Source organism: Protomyctophum bolini (genome assembly GCF_963924005.1).
Source record: "Protomyctophum bolini genome assembly, chromosome: 10".
Classification (NCBI taxonomy): Eukaryota; Metazoa; Chordata; class Actinopteri; order Myctophiformes; family Myctophidae; genus Protomyctophum; species Protomyctophum bolini.
Window position 1 is genome coordinate 41,830,931 of NC_137871.1, and position 20,368 is coordinate 41,851,298.

The 20,368-nt window shown below is 45.8% G+C and overlaps 1 protein-coding gene across 1 annotated transcript; it reads left to right on the top strand.

Annotated features, from left to right (window-relative positions):
• Nucleotides 1-815: 815 nt before the first annotated feature.
• Nucleotides 816-2,327, top strand: LOC308322304 (LETM1 domain-containing protein LETM2, mitochondrial-like; the record flags this gene model as incomplete). Its single annotated transcript, XM_080773506.1, has 1 exon — nt 816-2,327. The coding sequence occupies one exon, from the start codon at nt 816-818 to the stop codon at nt 2,325-2,327; it is 1,512 nt and encodes a 503-aa protein (XP_080629632.1).
• Nucleotides 2,328-20,368: the final 18,041 nt, after the last annotated feature.

Genomic DNA, 20,368 nt, shown 5'->3' on the forward strand with positions numbered 1-20,368 from the left:
GCTCATCTGGAGCCCTCCAGCAGGTAATGGTGATACCTGCCTCCTATGACGCAGCCCAGCCTGTTACGCTCTACTCCGCCTCCCCTGCTCTCTCTCAAAATCACACCCGAGTGATGTGGGCGCTCTTATCATCAAATACGTCATCTCGTTCTGGCCAATCACAATTTGCGTCCTCACTTTTGTGTCGTCGAAAAAGTCCAAAAATCAAGGCACGAGGGGGCAGAACACGTTTTGGTTCATTTAACTCGTTTGCCCATAGACTCCAATGTATTCCGTAAATGTCCGGTTCAAGCCTTTGTCACTCTTCACCAGTAGAAAAGCCGCCATTGGACAGCTGGCCCCATGAAGGGAACAGAGTTGTCGTAACTCTCTCATGGGCATATACTTTAATACTAGTGACATCAGGGCAGGGATTTCCAAATATGGACATATGAGGGACACAGACAGGCAGATGCAGTGATCTATATTTCCATATTTGGGCACAAAAGGGACACAGATGTGTCTATGTCACTACACGCTACAGCCAGTACTTAATACTGGATAGCATGGCTATAACGAATGCAGTGAGAGACGGAGCCGGGGCCGAATAACCACAAGGTCTGCATCTTAGACGCCCGAGCAAACAAAGCAAGGCAAAGCGAAGTGATCCAAGGGTCCCGCTGACATTACGACCTTTATTGCACGACTTCTATCGACCAACCAACTGCTCCCTTTCACTGCAGGGAAGAAGCTTCATAATGGTGGACGCCGGCGCCCACAGGTCTGGTCATTGATGCTGGAGGAATACCACCCGTCGGAACCTCTCTGACATGGCCATGACTCTGAGCGGCCGGGTGCTCGTCGCAGTCACCAGATCCAGAGGAGCACTGCTGCCGCACTTCGCAGAGAATCTGCAGCTCTGCAGGAGGAGAGGCCATCTCTCTACGTCTCTCTCCTCTAAAGCTTACGTAGCGTGTGTAGAATGCACCAGCCATGTGTGCTCCTCGCACCCAGCCAGGCCCTCGTCCCGTCCCTACCACCTAAAGACCCTCCAGCACACCCGCTGGCCTCCACCTCCTCAAAGCCCCACCCTCATGCTGACCCGCTCCATACACAGCTCCAGCGCTTGGTTCCACGATGCCAGACCTTCAGGCGAACAGCCTCCGGAGCTCAAGTCTCCTTCTCCAGAGCCTAAGTCTCCTCCTTCCTCCTCTCCACCCGAGGCTCTGGATCGCCCTCCGGCGGCGGTGGCGAAAAGGCCTCTGTACCGGAGGGTGGTGGACGAGCTGAAGCACTACTACCACGGCTTCCGGCTCCTGGCCATCGACACCCGGGTGGCCGGGGCCATGGTGTGGCAGCTGCTGCAGGGAGACGCCCTCACGCGCCGGGAGAAGAGGCGGCTGCTGAGGACGTGCGCCGACCTCTTCCGCCTCGTGCCCTTCGTGCCCTTCCTCGTCGTCCCCTTCATGGAGTTCCTGCTGCCCGTCTTCATCAAGCTCTTCCCCAGCATGCTGCCCTCCACCTTCGAGACGGCCTCGGACAAGGAGCGGAAGCGGGCTCAGGCCGCGGCCGTGAAGGGCGAGCTCGCCAGCTTCCTCCGGGAGACCATCCAGCAGGAACCGCCGGCCGGCAGGAACGGCGACGGCGGCCACCACCACGGAGCGGGCGGAGAGGAGACGGAGACTCTGACCCTGGAGAACCTGGAGCGGCCGCAGCTGGTGGCCCTGTGCCGGATGCTGGAGGTGCAGCCCATCGGCACCAACAACCTGCTGCGTGCGCGGCTGCTGGCGGAGCTGGCGTCCATCCGGGCGGACGACCAGGTGATCGTGGCGGAGGGCGGCCCCGCGGCCCTGGATGCGTCGGAGCTGCAGGCGGCGTGCCACCACCGCGGCATGCCCTCCGTGGGGCTGACCACGGAGCAGCTGCACACGCAGCTGCAGCGCTGGCTGGACCTGCACCTGAACGAGAACGTGCCGTCGCCCCTGCTGCTGCTCTCCAGGGCCCTGTACCTGACGGAGCTCAAGCCCAGAGTCCCCGTCATCCCCCTGGTGCCCAAGCTGAGGAACGGCGGTCACCCTCCTCCTCTCGCCGGGAGAACGGAGGCGAGCGGCGACGCACATTCTGCCTCTGCTGCTGCTGCTGCTGACGTGTTGTTGGCCGACCCCGCCTCCAACATCGTAGACAGATCGGAGGAGGAGGCGCTGAGGGACAGATCGGAGGAGGAGGCGCTGAGGGACAGGGCTCCTTCGCTGGCGGACGACAAACCTCTGTCTCCTGCCGAGGTACTCGTGGCCAAGGAGGCGACGGACACGGCCCAGAAGAACAAGAGCAATTCCAACGGCGTGTAAATGGTGCATTTATTTATACAGCCCCTTTATCCAAGGTGCTTCACATATAGATTGTGCATTACATTAACCTGCACATTCACACACCGATGGCGGAGGAAACCATGCAAGGCACCAACAACCTGCTCATCTGGAGCAATTAGGGGTTCAGTGTCTTGCTCAAGGACACTTCGACACTAACTCTGGGGGAGCCCACAGGGTTCGAACTGGCAAGTGGCAACCTTGCGGTAGCCATTCGGCCGCTCTACCCCTGAGCCACCACAGGCGTGTGAAAGTGTGGGGTGGAGCAAGTTAGACTCCACGGTGGAGCAAGTTAGACTCCATGGTGGAGCAAGTTAGACTCCATGGCTCCATGACTCCTATGGACCAGATATTGGGCTTCAACTATCGCTTATTTTTGTAGTGATTCTATACTCTCGATGCCTTTCGCAATTGATCGAATAATCGAGAAGCTGGGAAGCGGGAACAATGCAAGTTAGAAATGCCCCCTATCCAACCGACTCGATGCTATCGGTTGGTCGAATGGTTCTACTGATAATGTAAACTAGAGATGCGCACGTACACACACACACACACACACTACACACGTTCAAATGTTGGAGCAGCTAGCTCAAACATCGCTCGAGAATGTTGAATTGATTATTTGAGGGCCGCTAGCCGCGCTCCAGTGACTGGCTTTCAGACATGATGTCATGTGGCAGCCAGCCAAGTCTATGGACTTTTAATGTGTGTGTCATTCATGTGCCCCCAGAAATCACACTTGTGTGAAGTGAGGGGCATCCACTGTATTTATATCGGCCACATGATGTCTCACGTCATCATTTTATTTTTTTCTCAATTTTTTTTATTAAGCCCATTCTGAACGGGAACCCGTTTTGGTGTTAGCATCATGTTATGCTTTAGCTATTGAAAAATAGAAGATCTACAAGCTCATAGCGCGCCACCGAGTGGCGCGCTACGAGCTTGTAGGTCTGCTATTTTTGAAAAATAGAAGAACGACTGACATTTTTAGAATCTGATCTCAGGTCAGAATGGGTTAATCAGACCAGTGTGTGTCCAGTGGAAACCTCGTATGAATCTGATCTCAGGTCAGAATGGGTTAAGCAGATACAGGCTATGAGAAAAATACATTCAAAGAGCCTATCAATGACCTGCAGCTACTCAGTCAGGGGTACAGTACAGTGCCTTCTGAAAGTATTCACACCCCTTCACTTTTACCACATTTTGTTTTTTTATACAGCCTCATTTCAAAATGGATTAAATTCGTTTTTTTCCCTCCTCAATCTACACACAATACCCCATAATGATGAAGTGAAAAATGTTTTTTCAAATATTTTGTTAATTTATTAAAAAAAATAAGAAACTGAAAAACACATGTACATAAGTATTCACACTCTTGACTTAGTACTACGTTGAGGCACCGTTGGCAGCAATTACAGCCTTAATACTTTTTGGGAATGATCCTCCTACAAGCTTGGCACACTTGAATTTGGGGTATTTTCCCCCTTCTTCTCTGCAGAAGATTGTCGATTTTTTTGGCCACTTTACAATTAAAAGTAAATTCACAACACCACTGTGAAGTTTTCCTTCTATCATTCAGTGACTGTTTTACATCTCCTCCACCAGGGGGCGAAAGACATTAAAGCAACAGTGTCTGGAACACGTTGATCCGGAAACCCCCGGAAGTAGAGCGTGTCTTTATTTATTTTAATTCACAAGTTTCACAACAAAGAAACGTTTTTTGTTGGTGTTGCGTGTGAACACAGAGCGTGGTGAAAACCGTCGCAGAAAGGAGGTCTGTGAAAATGGAGTCTGTACGGCTGAAGATAAATGAACACATGACGTCGGTGGGAGAGGAGATATTGTGTGTTTTAGAAAAACAACAAAGTGTTGATGTTGTTTGTTCTGTGAAGCTTGAGGTCAGAGTGTTTGTGTTGGAGCGCCTCACTGCTGCCGCGAGCTTCATGTGCAACCTGTTCCAGAGAGAGATAGAGACTCTACACAACATCAAACTACACACTGCAGGTAGGCTATGGGCCGATTCATAGTCCTATTTTACCCGCTGTTTCGGCGCTGTAGTGCCGAAATGATTTCGGCTCGTCGGAAATTTTCAGTAGCACCGAAGTGCCGACTTTAGGACGGTACTACTACTAGCCCCACAAGCAGAACCCAATGGTAGTAAAGTTTCTGACATTTTTAAGACTTTATACCATGGGGTCCTGTTCCGGCGCCGGCTGCCACCTGGTATGCACACATAAATACAATGTAAACACGTTCGGAGAAATGAATCTGCGCAGTTTTACGACGTTTTTTCCTGTGATGGCTTCTGAATGTGCGAACTATAAGTACCTATACATACCTCTGAGAATATCTCCTGTGTCGCGGAAGCCGTTAAGTATTTTTAATCTATGTTTGATTAAAAATGTCGCTTCTTCCTACCTTGTTTATTGACACCTCATTGTACCGCCTGTCTGGCTAGCTAGTGGCGCTATAGCTATGACGGAGCAGATCAGAGGCAGGGACGTAGCCGGCAAAGCCAACCGCACATCGGGAGGCGGTACAATAAACGGTAAATAAACAAGAAGAATCAAAGCGACATTTTTAATCAAACATGGATTAAAAATACTTAACGGCTTCCGCGACACAGGAGATATTCTCAGAGGTATGTATAGGTACTTATAGTTCGCACATTCAGAAGCCATCACAAGAAAAAAAATCGTTAGAGTGCGCAGATCGACTTAATGCGGAGTTTGTTTATGTCCGCGTTCCAACATCCGCATTCGAAAATGTAGTAATGTCCAGGAACCCTACGTAAAGCTTAAAGTCTAAATTTCATAAAAGCTTTATGGAGGGTTCCGAGAGGGGCTAGGGCGGTACCCGCCCCACCGAACCTCGAATGACGTCGCATTGTAGGCTCTACAGCGCCGAACCGACTTCTATTCGGCTCTAATCGGCCCTATGTCTGTTACACACACACACACACACACACACACACACACACACACACACACACACACACTGATGAATTGAACAAGGTGGACCCTCTTGCAAACAAGTGTAATGTTTATTGGGTCGTCCACTCACAGTTAACAGTCTTTGTATTGAGTTGGGCTTGAAATGTACTGTAATTCTGCAAACTGTTACTTAATACATATTTCAATCAATCAAACACACACACACACACACACACATACACTGATATACACACACTCACACCCCAAACTACACATTGCAGGTATGTCTAATCTGTTATCGACTTCTCCTCTGTATGGTGTAGTATTTAGATGGTTCTGTTATGACTTCTCCTCTGCATGCTGTAGTGTTTAGAATCTACACACACACACACACACACACACACTTGTGTGTGTTAGGCAAATTCGAAGTGTTAGGCAAATTCTTTGTTGCATAATTTGCACACAACTGCCTGTGTGTGTGTGTGTGTGTGCGTGGGGGGGGGGCAATAAGGGCTTTTGTGGGGGGCCAATAAGGGCTTATGTGGGGGACAATAAGGGCTTGTGGGGGGCAATAAGGGCTTATGTGGGGGACAATAAGGGCTTGTGGGGGGCAATAAGGGCTTATGTGGGGGACAATAAGGGCTTGTGGGGGGCAATAAGGGCTTATGTGGGGGACAATAAGGGCTTTCAAGACGAACATTTGACAAGTAATGATAATTCCCCTATCATATTCACAATTATACTTTTAATGTGCTGGCTGCCATCAGTCAGTTTTAGTTTCAGACTAATGAGAACCTATTGCTTCTTTTACTGTCCAATGACATGAAATGGCACAAGGGACCACCCCCAAAATGTGCCCTTTTTTGTGTGGTTTGAGCTCTCTACACGGCCCTGCTCCCCGCAGTGGAGTGGAACGTGTGTGTCGAATTTGAAGTCGGTGGGCGCGAGCGGTTCAGTGAGTTACGTGGATTACACACGGACAGACAGACAGACAGACAGACAGACAGACAGACAGACAGACAGACAGACGGACAGAGACATGGTGCATTTGATCGTGACAAAACAAATAGACGTCATCTAATGAGAAAAGCACTTTGAGTTGTTCTGCTGATGCTATACCCTCTTCTCTCCTCCTGTCTGTGTGTAAAGAGGTTTCATCTGAATATGACTATGAGGAGTGGAGATCCAGTCTGGTCCAGGAGGAGAAACGACCTCCACAGAATAAAGAGGAACAGGAAGAGGAGGATGGTGAGTCAACTTTGACCCTACTATGTAGGAAGGTGTGGTGCAATCCTCTCTCGGGTAAAACAAAATTGCATTTCTTTTAGTATTATTCTAACAAGACTAAATTAAGGCCATTCAAGCACAGCAACTGTAACAATATAGTTTTCAAAATAGTTAACTTATGTGTGTGTCAGAGCCCACACCACAAATATAACAAAGACATTAGACTATGGGTTTTAAAATGGTGGTCTGCCAATTATCTACTGTACATAAAAACGTGTTTCATACACAACGAAACAAATCTCGTTATTAACAAAAGCCAGATGTAGGCCTATTTCACAGTGCAGAAACATAATTGCCTTGATGCATAATGAGTGTCAGCTGAATACAGGGGCACACCACACACACACACACACACACACACACACACACACACACACACACACACACACACACACACACACACTCAAAGTGCTGCGGTGGTAGGCAAATTCTTTGTTGCATAATTTGCACACAACTGCCTTTTTGTCCACGCTTCCATCCGCTCGCTTTTCAAATCTAAAATCTTTCCCATCAACAGGGCCAAACAACACGTGCTTGTCTGGTTCTTCTGGGGATGTGTGATGTGGGGGGCCAATAAGGGCTTGTGTGGGGGCGGGGGGCCAATAAGGGCTTGTGTGGGGGGGCCAATAAGGGCTTGTGTGGGGGGCCAATAAGAGCTTGTGTGGGGGGCCAATAAGGGCTTGTGTGGGGGGCCAATAAGAGCTTGTGTGGGGGGCCAAAATAAGGGCTTGTGTGGGGGCGGGGGGCCAATAAGGGCTTGTGTGGGGGGGCCAATAAGGGCCTGTGTGGGGGGCCAATAAGAGCTTGTGTGGGGGGCCAATAAGGGCTTGTGTGGGGGGCCAATAAGAGCTTGTGTGGGGGGCCAAAATAAGGGCTTGTGTGGGGGCGGGGGGCCAATAAGGGCTTGTGTGGTGATATTCGAATATACACTGTTTGTCTCCACCACCAGCCGCTCAAATAGCTCCTCGGTGAAGAGATGTAAAAATACCTGACCTGGCGTTGCTTTGTCAGGAAAATCTACATTCACACCCTTATATCCTGTTTATAAGGTTTATAAACAGGATATACACTGTGTGTCGGGTATAGTTATTAGTTTTCCAGCTCCTAAAAGGAATTCAAAACCAAAACCAAACTTGTGTGTGCAACTCCCAACAAAACAAAGTACAACTACAAACCAATTTCAATCAAAACCTGATTTTGTTTTACAATCAAACTGACCTTAAGGACGAGCCCCCATTTTGACACACTGTCAAAATTCATCTATGTTTGGAACAAGTTTGTTGAAACTTCCAACAACCTGTATGAGTGTTTGTGTCAATTATTGTTTTCATATTTCTTGTACTGTTCTTTTGTCATAACCGTCTGTTGAACACAATCACACATGTGAAGTGAGGGGCGCTCTTGTCATCATACATCATCACATTCCGGCCAATCACAATTAGCGTCCTCACTTTTCTGTCACTTTTTGAGGTGCGCTAGCCCCTCCTATATTCGGCTATTAGTGTAGATTTTCGTCCCACAAAGTCTCCCTGCTTCTCCGCTCCCTCCATTGGCTCCTGGTCACTGCCCGCAAAGAATACAAAACTTTGACGCTGGCATTCAAAGCAATCAAAGGCATGGCTCCCCCATATCTTGCAAGTCTGATCGAACCCTACAATCCCTCCGGCGCACTCGGATCAGCCAACGCAGGGAAGCTGGAAGTACCTTCACTAAAAACGCCAGGACAATGCTCCACACGTCCCAAACTCTTCTCCCTTCTGACTCCAAAACTATTGAATGCCCTTCCCATTACAATCAGAACTGCAGTGCAGACTCACTCCCAATCTTCCGCCGTAGTCTGAAAACCCACCTCTTCAGACTCCATCTTGGCCCGTAGCACTTGCCCTAGCCCCGACGACCTTACAGGCGTATGCAAAGGCTCAACTCATGTAACTTAGATAGCATTTTATGTAGACATAGTACTATATAGTACTATCTCTCTTTTTTTCCCCCTTCTAGACGTCCTGCACCTGGAGGTTTTTACTGAACAGCAGGAGAGGAGCTCCAGTCAGGTCCAGGAGGAAACACAACCTCCACAGAATAATGAGGAACAGCAGGAGAGGAGCTCCACAGATCCACAGATTAAAGAGGAACATGAGGATCTACTTCAAAGACCAGAGGAGGCTGATGGGTCAACGTTGACGTTACTAGCAGTGACAAGTGAAGATGATCATGATGATGAAAACGGAGAGACAGAGCCTGTAGCCAGCACCTCAACTCAACTCGTGAAAACACAAGCTTATATAGAGTACTGGGTACGATCACAACCAACTGGTGACAACCAGCTCCTCTCTTCACACTGTCCTGAATCCGACACTGAAGACAGTGATGATTGGGAGGAGACCAGTGAAGATCAGTCAACCTTAAACACACAGAAATCACACAAGGCACAACATGTGGAAGGACAAAGCTCGTCTTTGAGCAACAAGCTGTCCAAGGACCTGAAATCATCAAAACAAACTCACTCCATGACGAGTCACACAGGGAAGAAAGGTTTTAGTTGCACAGAGTGTGGAAAATGTTTTAATCGGAAAACGCATCTGACAAAGCACACAATGACTCATACAGGGGAAAAGCCCTTTACTTGTAACGTGTGTGGTAAAGGCTTTACTCATAGTAATAACCTAAAAACACACATGAGGACTCATACAGGGGAAAAGCCCTTTATTTGTAACGTGTGTGGTAAAGGCTGTGCTGAGAGTCGTAGTCTAAAAATGCACATGATGTCTCATACAGGGGAAAAGCCCTTTACTTGTAACGTGTGTGGTAAAGGCTGTATTCAAAATGGTGATCTAAAATTACACATGAGGACTCATACAGGGGAAAAGCCTTTTACTTGTAACGTGTGTGGTAAAGGCTGTAGTCGTAATAGTCAGCTAAAAATACACATGAGGACTCATACAGGGGAAAAGCTCTTTATGTGTAACGTGTGTGGTAAACACTTTGCTCATAGTGGTAATCTGACAAAACACATGAGGACTCATACAGGGGAAAAGCCCTTTACTTGTAACGTGTGTGGTAAAGGCTGTCGTGAAACGGGTCATCTAAAAGCACACATGAGGACCCATACGGGGGAAAAACCATTTACTTGTAACGTGTGTGGTAAAGGCTCTAGTAGCAGTACTAATCTAAAAACACACATGATGACTCATACAGGGGAAAAGCCCTTTACTTGTAACGTGTGTGGAAAAGGCTGTAGTCATAGTAGTGTCCTAAAAATACACATGATGACTCATACAGGGGACAAGCCCTTTACTTGTAACGTGTGTGGAAAAGGCTATGTTCATAGTAGTGTCCTAAAAACACACATGAGAACTCATACAGGGGAAAAGCCCTTTACTTGTAACGTGTGTGGAAAAGGCTATAATCATAGTAGTGGCCTAAAAATACACATGAGAACTCATACAGGGGAAAAGCCCTTTACTTGTAATGTGTGTGGTAAAAGCTATGCTCATAGTAGTGTCCTAAAAATACACATGAGAACTCATACAGGGGAAAAGCCCTTTACTTGTAACGTGTGTGGTAAAGGCTGTGCTGAGAGTCGTACTCTAAAAACACACATGAGAACACATACAGGGGCAAAGCCCTTTACTTGTAACGTGTGTGGCAAAGGCTATAATCATAGTAGTGGCCTAAAAACACACATGAAGACTCATGCAGGGGAAAGGCCATTTACTTGTAGCGTGTGTGGTAAAGAATATACTCATAGTAGTGTCCTACAAATACACATGAGGACTCATGCAGGGGAAAGGCCATATACTTGTAATGTGTGTGGTAAAGGCTGTAGTCAAAGTAGTGGCCTAAAAACACACATGAGGACTCATACAGGGGAAAAGCCCTTTACTTGTAGTGTGTGTGGTAAAGGCTGTGCTGTGAGTCGTACTCTAAAAATTCACATGAGGACCCATACGGGGGAAAAGCCATTTACTTGTAACGTGTGTGGTAAAGGCTGTAGTCAAAGTTGTGGCCTAAAAGCACACATGATGACTCATACAGGGGAAAGGCCCTTTACTTGTAGCGTGTGTCGTAAAGGCTATGCTCAACATAGTGAGCTAAAGATACACATGAGGACTCATACAGGGGAAAAGCCTTTTACTTGTAAAGTGTGTGGTAAAGGCTTTGCTAGGAGTGGCTATCTAAAGACACACATGAGGACTCATACAGGGGAAAAGCCTGTTACTTGTGACGTGTGTGGTAAAGGCTGTAGTCAAAATAGTGAGCTAAAGATACACATGAGGACTCATACAGGGGAAAAGCCTTTTACTTGTACAGTGTGTGGTAAAGGCTTTGCTAGGAGTGCCTATCTAAAAACACACATGAGGACTCATACAGGGGAAAAGCCCATAGACACATGAGTACTCACAAGTAAGACGCGCAAACGTGGGAAGCGAACGCAGCTCGTATATATTTGGGTTTTTTTTAAGATTTTTTTTTAAGTTACGTTTTTGTGTGTGTGATTTTTGTGTGTGATACAGCTGCGCCCTCTGGTGGCGGGCAGGTGGTGTTACAGCGTGACAGACACACAGACAGACGGACATGTTCTGCTAGGTCTCATAGTTAGTGCTCACTGCGTTCGCAATAAAAGGGATAAGCCCATAGACACATGTTTGGCAGATCTTTTTTTCTCCCACTGAACCGAACACATGTTTGTGCACCCCCCAATTTAGATGCAAACAGCAAACCTATGAGCACAAAATATGCTTGCTGAAGTTAAATGCTTTTAACAGTGGCGGTGTTTGGCTGGGTTCGGGGCCGGGAGCCAGAATGAGACTGGCCTGTCTCCGGTTGTCCCTCCGGTGACCTGTCTCCGGTTGTCCCTCCGGTGACCTGTCTCCGGTTGTCCCTCCGGTGACCTGTCTCCGGTTGTCCCTCCGGTGACCTGTCTCCGGTTGTCCCTCCGGTGACCTGTCTCCGGTTGTCCCTCCGGTGACCTGCCTCCGGTTGTCCCTCCGGTGACCTGTCTCCGGTTGTCCCTCTGGTGACCTGTCTCCGGTTGTCCCTCCGGTGACCTGTCTCCGGTTGTCCCTCTGGTGACCTGTCTCCGGTTGTCCCTCCGTTGACCTGTCTCCGGTTGTCCCTCCGGTGACCTGTCTCCGGTTGTCCCTCCGGTGACCTTCCTCCGGTTGTCCCAGTCTTTCTGGAGCTGCAGCGAAATTGATGTCGTTGTTTTGTTGGACACGGTCTGCTACATAGGCCTCCTGGGCATCGGGGAATAAATCCCAACAAGTCGCGTATCAAAGCTCTAATGTGAGGTTGATACTCCGGCCAGGATCTGCACCCGCGGCGGCTCCACCCGGGCCCACGGCGGCTCCACCCGGGCCCACGGCGGCTCCACCCGCGCCCGCGCCCTAAGGCTTCCGCGCCACCGCGGCGGCCCTCCTACTCGGCGCGGCATTCCGTGGCCACCGACGGCCGGGTATGGGCCAGCGATGGCTCCAGCGCCATCCATTTTCAGGGCTAGTTGATTCGGCAGGTGAGTTGTTACACACTCCTTAGCGGATTCCAACTTCCATGGCCACCGTCCTGCTGTCTATATCAACCAACACCTATATTGTGTCTCCGGCCTGTTTCCCTCTCGTGGCACAGAGGGACCAGGCCTGACATCGTCTGCTGGGGCCGGAGGAGGGATCACAAACGGATCGGGGGCTGGGTTTGCCCCTTCTGGGTGCGAGAGGTCCCTGGTTCAGATCCCGGACGATCCCCCATGTTATGACCTGGCTCTTAGGCCATAACAAAAGGACTAAGGAGGCTGCTGCTCTCATGGAAGGAGAGAGAGAGAGTGAGGCCGGGCCAACTCCCAGCTCTTTATAGAGCACACTGGGCCAGGTGCTCCCAATGCACTGATTGGCTCCCCAATTACCCAACCTGTAGGGCTTGTGAAGGCAAAGACAGTAGGCAGCGCAGACCCTGGTAGGCCAGGCTACAGGGGGCTGTGACAACTCATATAGGGGTGAAACCCTTTAGCCTTTTGCCCCCAAAGGTTTAAATGACAAACTATTACTAAATGCAATGTTGTGATCTTTCCGTCTTTTGCTTTATGCCTCTGGTTATTATTATTGTTTTAATATACCCATTTTTTTGTCCTGTATTTGTAGCGTGCCGTTTGTGACACTGGTGTATTTATAAGTTATACCCTTACACCTGTAATCCAAATACATGTATTGGATATTATGCCCCCTTAGTTTGTATTTGTTACTGTGTCCATGTCTATATTCTGCCTCACTCGGTAGACCCTAGATGTATATTATTCATGATTGTAATACCTTTTTAATTCCTACTGACTCATTTCATTGTATCTTTGAAGCAACATTTGTCATGTTCTTTAAGGATATTCCTTTTACTGTGGAGAAAATGTACAGTATGGGCCGGCCCTCTCCATGGTAACGGATTGGCTTGTGGCTTTTGATTGGCCCTCGGCTCTCTGAGAGTTGCCATAATTATTATATATGTACTGGCTGTGCGCCAGCTGCCTCTTTATGCCTGGTGAAGGTCTGAGTGACTGAAACATTATCTTCAACATAAATAAAACAAATTGTAAGTGAAGACATTGTGTGGGACTCCTTCCTCCCTCTTCTCCTATTTCTACTACTATCCAGATCTACAAGCTCACCACATGGATGTGACAGATTGTCATCTTGTAGATCTGATGTTTTTGCAAATGTGTTGTGTTGCGCTCACTTATCTGTGCTTCATTCATAAATAGTCCAGAGAAACGAACACCTGCTCTGAAGAGTTCCACTCAAGCATTGAGGTATGGATGATTATCCGTGCAGGAATGAATGCAGTCCACTAGGGGGCACTATCACACAGTATGTAGAGCAGAGCTGTGAACACAACAGTAAATAGAAAGCAGGATTTATACAGTGCAAAACTACCTAGATTATAGGTGGGTGATTATATGGTATAGGTACCCTCACAAAAATCATGCAGTAATCCTGGTCTCTAAACTACCTCCCCCTGGGAGGTAGTGCGTAATGAAGTCATCACCTACTCCTACTGTATACACATAATTCACATTCTTTTGACGCTTTCAGGAGATTTAATTTGATACCAGACCAATAAGGAATACATTCATTATTACTTAGTAGTACTGTGTACTGTGACATTTGTTAAAATTTTAAAAAAAAACTAAAACTAAAAACAACAACAACATGGCTGCCAAGTCATAGACTGGGAATATTACACCAATCTTGGAAGAAATTACAGAGAAATGTCTTCACTATTTTTGTTTGAAAATGTGTCTGGCAAAAATAATAATGAATCCAAGTCCCCTATAGGGCAGTCTAGAGATATAGTTTAGTTCTGACCCCCCCAACCAGCGCTAGTTATGTGCAGTGTGTGCATTTACAGTGAATGTGACTGTTTGGTTCTGGCTCTGTGTTAGACCTAGAATGCCTGTGATCATTTATTTATACTTCGTGAATTTTCATGTATCACAGGCATAGATCGCTTGCACCAGGTGCTGGTAGAAATGAAAGATGTGCGGCATAAATGTGATAAATGCTCCGTTTGTACTCACCCCTTAAATAATTCCAAAGACGTGGAGTGAAATATGGTCCTCTAGTTTTATAACCATGTGAAAGTTCTGGCACAAAACGTGTATTTAGTCACATGGATATAAAACTAGAGGACCATTTTTCTCTCCACGTCTTTGGAATTATTTAATGGGTGAGTACAAACGGAGCATTTATCACATTTAGGCCGTTAAAGTTCTACCAGAAATCAAGGAGGGAGATCTATGGCTCTGTATGTGAAATACTGTATATACTGTATGAAACAACAAGAGCCATTCCAGGGCTAGCTCTGTGTTGTTTGAGTTTGTGGCCACCAGGGGTCATCATGGAGTCAGTGTGAAGTGATGCACCAGTGATGTACTCCTCTGTCTCACAAGGATGATCCAAACTGACTGACCAGCAGCTCCAAAAGGGACACCAACAGGTGACTCAAGGTTATTTTTGATTGATTGATTGATTGATTGAACAGTTTGCAGATTGGGTACAGTTCAAGGAAAGTACAGTTCAATACAAAATCTGCTTAAGAGGATGAGACCAGAAAAAGCACACAAGACTTGTTTACGGTGAGAAGTGAGAAGGCCAAATGAGACACAGAGTGAGAAGGCCAATGAGACACAGAGTGAGAAGGCCAATGAGACACAGAGTGAGAAGGCCAAATGAGACACAGAGTGAGAAGGCCAAATGAGACACAGAGTGAGAAGGCCAAATGAGACACAGAGTGAGAAGGCCAATGAGACACAGAGTGAGAAGGCCAATTTTTTTTTTGTTGTCCCCTTCAATGCATTGATAGCATTCAAAGCAGGAGGCACTACTAAGGGCTAAGGAGGAGTCTGACCTCTTTACACTGGTGGGTATAGTTTCTGTCCTAGTTCCACTAAAGTGAAGTATTTCTGCATTTTCGCTTGCCTTGCATTTGTTAGTTTTTTAACCATTTCTGCATTTTCAGGGTGCTTCCTCTTTTGGTATTTGTCAACTCAGGTTATTTCTTAGGAGCCAGTTGAGCTGTGGTCAAATGGACTTCATTCCTGAGTAAAACACTGGAAGAATGGTTGTTGTCACCGACGTTTAGAAAGGTAGGATATAATTCCTTCATCCTGGAAAGTACTGTTCATTGTGACTTTTCTGTGTTATATTCATATACGCTAATGCACAGGCTGTACGATATGTAGTTTGTAGGCTAAGTGTATCCAGGTTTTTGGTACCTGAATTTCCCCCACACGATCAATAAAGGTCTTTTTGACAATATACGACAATTTTAAACCAAAACCACTAATTACCCTAGTAGGCTACAAGCCATTCAAAATATCACATTCATATAAAAAATTATCATTGTGGTGATCTCCCTCCTGATTGGATGAAATTGGTGATGGTGACCCACCTAAAATTTATTTTCTCTTTGCCTTTATTTGCTATTTATGTATTTCTGGCTAAAATATGTCTTAATATATTCCAGTAGCAGTTGTTGCTATAGAGAGTAAGAGGGGGAAAAAAGTGAAAATTTCAACTGAAGAGGGGGGCTTTTAACGATAGGCCTACAGTGCAATATAACTATTTAATAACTATATAATAAATTTTTTTTAAATGGAAGAATGACTGACATAGAAACAGCTTTTTCAGAAAACTGTCAGGATTCAGAAGACAATTTTAGAATCTGATCAAAATGGGTTAAAGGGAACATGAGACATGGAATATACTGATGATCTAGAACAAATCAAAGGGTGCATGTGTACTGTAACTGTTTTACTGTTGTCTCCTCTTTAGATCATCAGTTCTGAACACTGTTGTCACCAAACAGGGTCCACAGCAGAGTTTCTCCACCAAAAGTACCTGACAGTTTGACCCTGAAGACAGCCATGATGCTACAGACAGGGAGCTGCCATCGTTTCTCCTTCTCCTTATTTCTGTTGTTCACGCTTCCTCTTAGTCCCACACTGGCTTACATCCTGAAAGACTGCACTGTTCTTTACTCCTACAATGTCAATGTCACTGCTGGTGTTTCATTGGGTTGTTCTGGTCTAGTTAGAATACCAGATGACATTCCCAGAGACGTTGTATCACTGACAATATGGGGCAAAATCCAAACGATACACAGGACAGATTTTTACAATATGTCAAATCTCACATATTTGAACATAAAGAGGGGTGTATTAACTCATGTAGATGACGGGGCTTTTGTCCCTTTGGTGCAACTTAAAGTGCTCAATATGGACAATAACAAACTGACAACACTGACAGAGAACATGTTTCAGGGACTGTCTAACCTCTTGGTACTGAGCTTAAATGGTAATAATATCACATCCATCCACTCCGCTGCCTTCCAGTCACTCACCAGCTTGCAGGAACTATATCTGAGTCTGAAATCCAATGAAATTACAGATATCATCCCCATTTTACAACTAACAGTCTTACCGGTGCTGAACATCAACATGCATGAGTTAGAGTCTTTTCAGTCCAAAGATCTGCCATTAAACATGTCCTCTGAACTCAGGGAGTTGATAGTGACGTCTAGGTCGATAAAACGGTTTAGCATCACAACAGCTGTATTTCCACATCTTAAGACAATCAACCTGTTAAACTGTTGTGACGATACTGGATGGGAGTGGGACGTACCAGACAAGTATTTTCTAAAGAATATAACTGCGGTGTATTTTACTGGCTCTACTGTGTCTTTTAACACCATCAGAAAGACTCTACCGAGCCTTGAGTCCCTGGAGTACCTACAGCTGGTGATGTGGAGGGATGTGTGGATAGACAGAGATCTCTTAAATATCGTCTGCAACGTAACCACACTGAGGACACTCAGCCTGCGTGGTGGCATCAATGACAGCCTCAGTGAAACACTGTCACCTTGTACTCAGCTAACCAACCTGGATCTATCACTTAATACGCTGACTGAACTGCATTCAATAAAACAAATGAACCAACTCAGTCACCTGGACCTTTCCACAAACCTCCTTTCCAAAGTACCAGATGATGTTAAAAATCTTTCCGTGCTTCAAATCCTAAACTTACGTAACAATCAGATTCGTGATTTAAGCTGCTCGGACTTCTTAAATGTAACCAGACTCACACACCTTCTCCTAGATTACAACCACATAACCGAACTCAAACCGTGTGTTTTTCAACATCTTAATGAGTTAAAGGTTCTAACTCTTTCTAACAATTTAATTTATACGTATGGCGACACGTTCAAGATTGGCCTACACAAACTAGAATTATTGGAATTTAATCGTGAAGATATATACCGGCTCAGCAAAGGGGAATTTATGAGTCTGAAATCACTCAAGCACTTAACAATTGAATCTCATAATATGTTTTCGAAACCATGGAACAACAACTTTTTGGAAGGACTAGATCAACTTGAAACACTTAGTCTACATACTGGCAACCTCTTAAAAATGTCATCTTCACCGCCCCATGAGTTACAATGGAAAAACAATAATAGGCCTACCACTTCACTGAACAGACTTAAGAGATTAACAATATTCGGTTCAGAGTCAGACTACTGGAATAAACTATCAGACATGCTCTCAGATATGGAACATTTGGAACATTTGGATGTGCATGGTAAACAACCGGACAGAGACTCATTTAAATATGTACCACAGCTTAAGACTCTTTACGTAATTAACAGTAATCTGAAGTCCCTGGATTTCCTGACACAAGCCAACCTGACTAGACTCTCCTGGCTGGACCTGAGACAGAATGAGTTGACAGTGATCAATGTCTCTGTGTTCAATTTCCTCCCTGCTCTCAGATATGTTAACATGGATGACAACCCTTTAGCTTGTGATTGTTCTAATGCAGACTTTCTGCAGTGGATGCAGAACAACAATCAAACACAGGTGGTTGATGCTCACCTCTACACTTGTGGCTTTCCTCTGGATAAAAAGGGAACCAGGTTTCTGGACTTTGACATCCATTCCTGTTTGGTGGACGTTGGCTTCATCTGCTACATTTCCTCCACTTGTGTGATTGTGCTAACTCTGCTCATATCCTTCACCTACCACTTCCTGCGTTTGCATCTTTTCTATGCCTACTACCTCTTCCTGGCCTTCCTTTATGATGCCAAGGAAAGAAAGAAGGGGTCTCCTCAGCGCTACGATGCCTTCATCTCCTACAACGTTCACGATGAGCTCTGGGTTCTCAGAGAAATGCTTCCAGTGCTGGAGGGAGAGCAGGGCTGGAAACTCTGTCTGCACCACCGAGACTTCCCACCAGGTACAAACCTCTCTCTATCTCTAAGTAATACTGTGTCTGTCTCTTTGTGTCACTAATGGTTGTTAAGCAGTTAGGGAGGGACCTCTCTCTGTCTGTGTTGCCTATAGTAGCATTATAATTATTACACTCTGTAATACTGGTCTGCCTCTCTGCCTGCCTGCCTGCCAACTGTCAAGAAGTGACATAGTTTTGAGTGTGGTGTGAATAATGTGTGTTTTGTTTCCAGGTAAACCCATCATAGAGAACATTACAGATGCCATCTATGGCAGCAGAAAGATAATCTGTGTGATCAGCCATCATTACCTGGAGAGTGAATGGTGCTCTAGAGAGATCCAGATGGCCAGGTGGGGGCAGTAATGCTGATGTCATAGCCAATGATTAATTGGCTTGTTTGTATTCATTTGACCCCTTTATTTGCATTTTAGACTACTATTGCTTGTGTTATGAAATGAAGTAGGCTGTGTGTTATTATACAAAGTGTATACTGTGTGTATACAGTATTATACTCTGCCCTGTGGCTCTTGGTCATTATAAATAAAACTGTCCGTACAACTTGACTGAGTGTAAATGTCCTCTGGTCTCCTGTGTGCAGCTACCGTCTGTTTGATGAACAGAAGGACGTGTTGATCCTGGTGTTTCTGGAGGACATTCCAGCCCACCAGTTGTCTCCCTACTATCACATGAAGAGGCTGGTGAAGAGACACACCTACCTGAGCTGGTCCCGGGCTAGACAGCACCCTGGACTGTTCTGGCAGAACCTACGCAGAGCTCTGCAGGACACACCTCACGCTGACCTGCCCTCCTGAGCCACAGATTACAACTTGTCCAAAATGCAGCAGCCAGAGTTTTAACTATAGAACTAAGATGAGAGAACATATTACTCCAGTTTTGGCTTCACTGCACTGGCTTCCGGTTGTTTTTAGGATTGATGACTGCCTGCCTAAATATGTCCCAAACCGCCCCCTAAGGTCTTCCACTGCTGGCCTGCTCGCTTTGCCTAAAAAAAATGGCATCCAAAAAATACGCGGAAGCAGCTTTTTGCTTCTACGGGCTGACGGCATGGAACAAGCTCCCACTGTACCTTCGACAGGCAGCCTCTGTAGACATTTTTAAAGCACATGCTCAAGACCCACTTCAACAACATTGCTTTTAATTGATCTTTTATTTTTTGTTATTCATGTCCTCACTGTATTGCATTAATGCTTGTTTTTTTTAATGTCGTTGCCTTGCTTTTCTTTTTTTTTCTCCATTGCTCTGTAAAGCACTTTGAGCTGCATTTCATGTCATGAAAGGTGCTATACAAATAAAGTTTTATTATTATTATTATTATTATTATTATTATAAGAACCCAGCATGCCTGTTCTGGGAAATGGACCTATAATCTATTCAAATGAATGTTTTGTATTATTACTTTTTGCTGTTTAATTAGTTTGTATAGTGTTATATATACTGTCTGTGTATGGTCTGAAAGAACAATGAGATGCACTGCATTGAGGAAGACAATAGGTGGTGAACACATAGCCGGGGGCAGCGTTCCTTTTTGGGTTTATGATCCGGTCGGGAGCACACGCGCACACACACACAAACACACACACACATGCGCACGCACGCGCACGCACGCACACACACACACACACACACACACACACACAAGTTAAACGATACTCAGACACAACGGCCAGATATGAAAATAGTTATTTATTACTTCTTCTACTGAACTACATGGAAGCAATTTGTGTTTTGTTTTGTTGTTTTTGTCCAGACAGACAGACAGACAGACAGACAGACAGACAGACAGACACGTGTACCTATTTGTGTGATGTTTGAAAAATAAATCTATAATATTAAAAATGTACCAGCCATATCGGCCATAAGAATGCCATATCGGTATCGTACCAATCTAAAAATAATCCAGACAATTTTCACAGATATTGATGACGCAATAACAATGTGAGACACATTGTGAGCTTGTAGATCTGCCTATATATTTATTTTAATTAACATTTGAAAACTTGAAATGGGACATTCT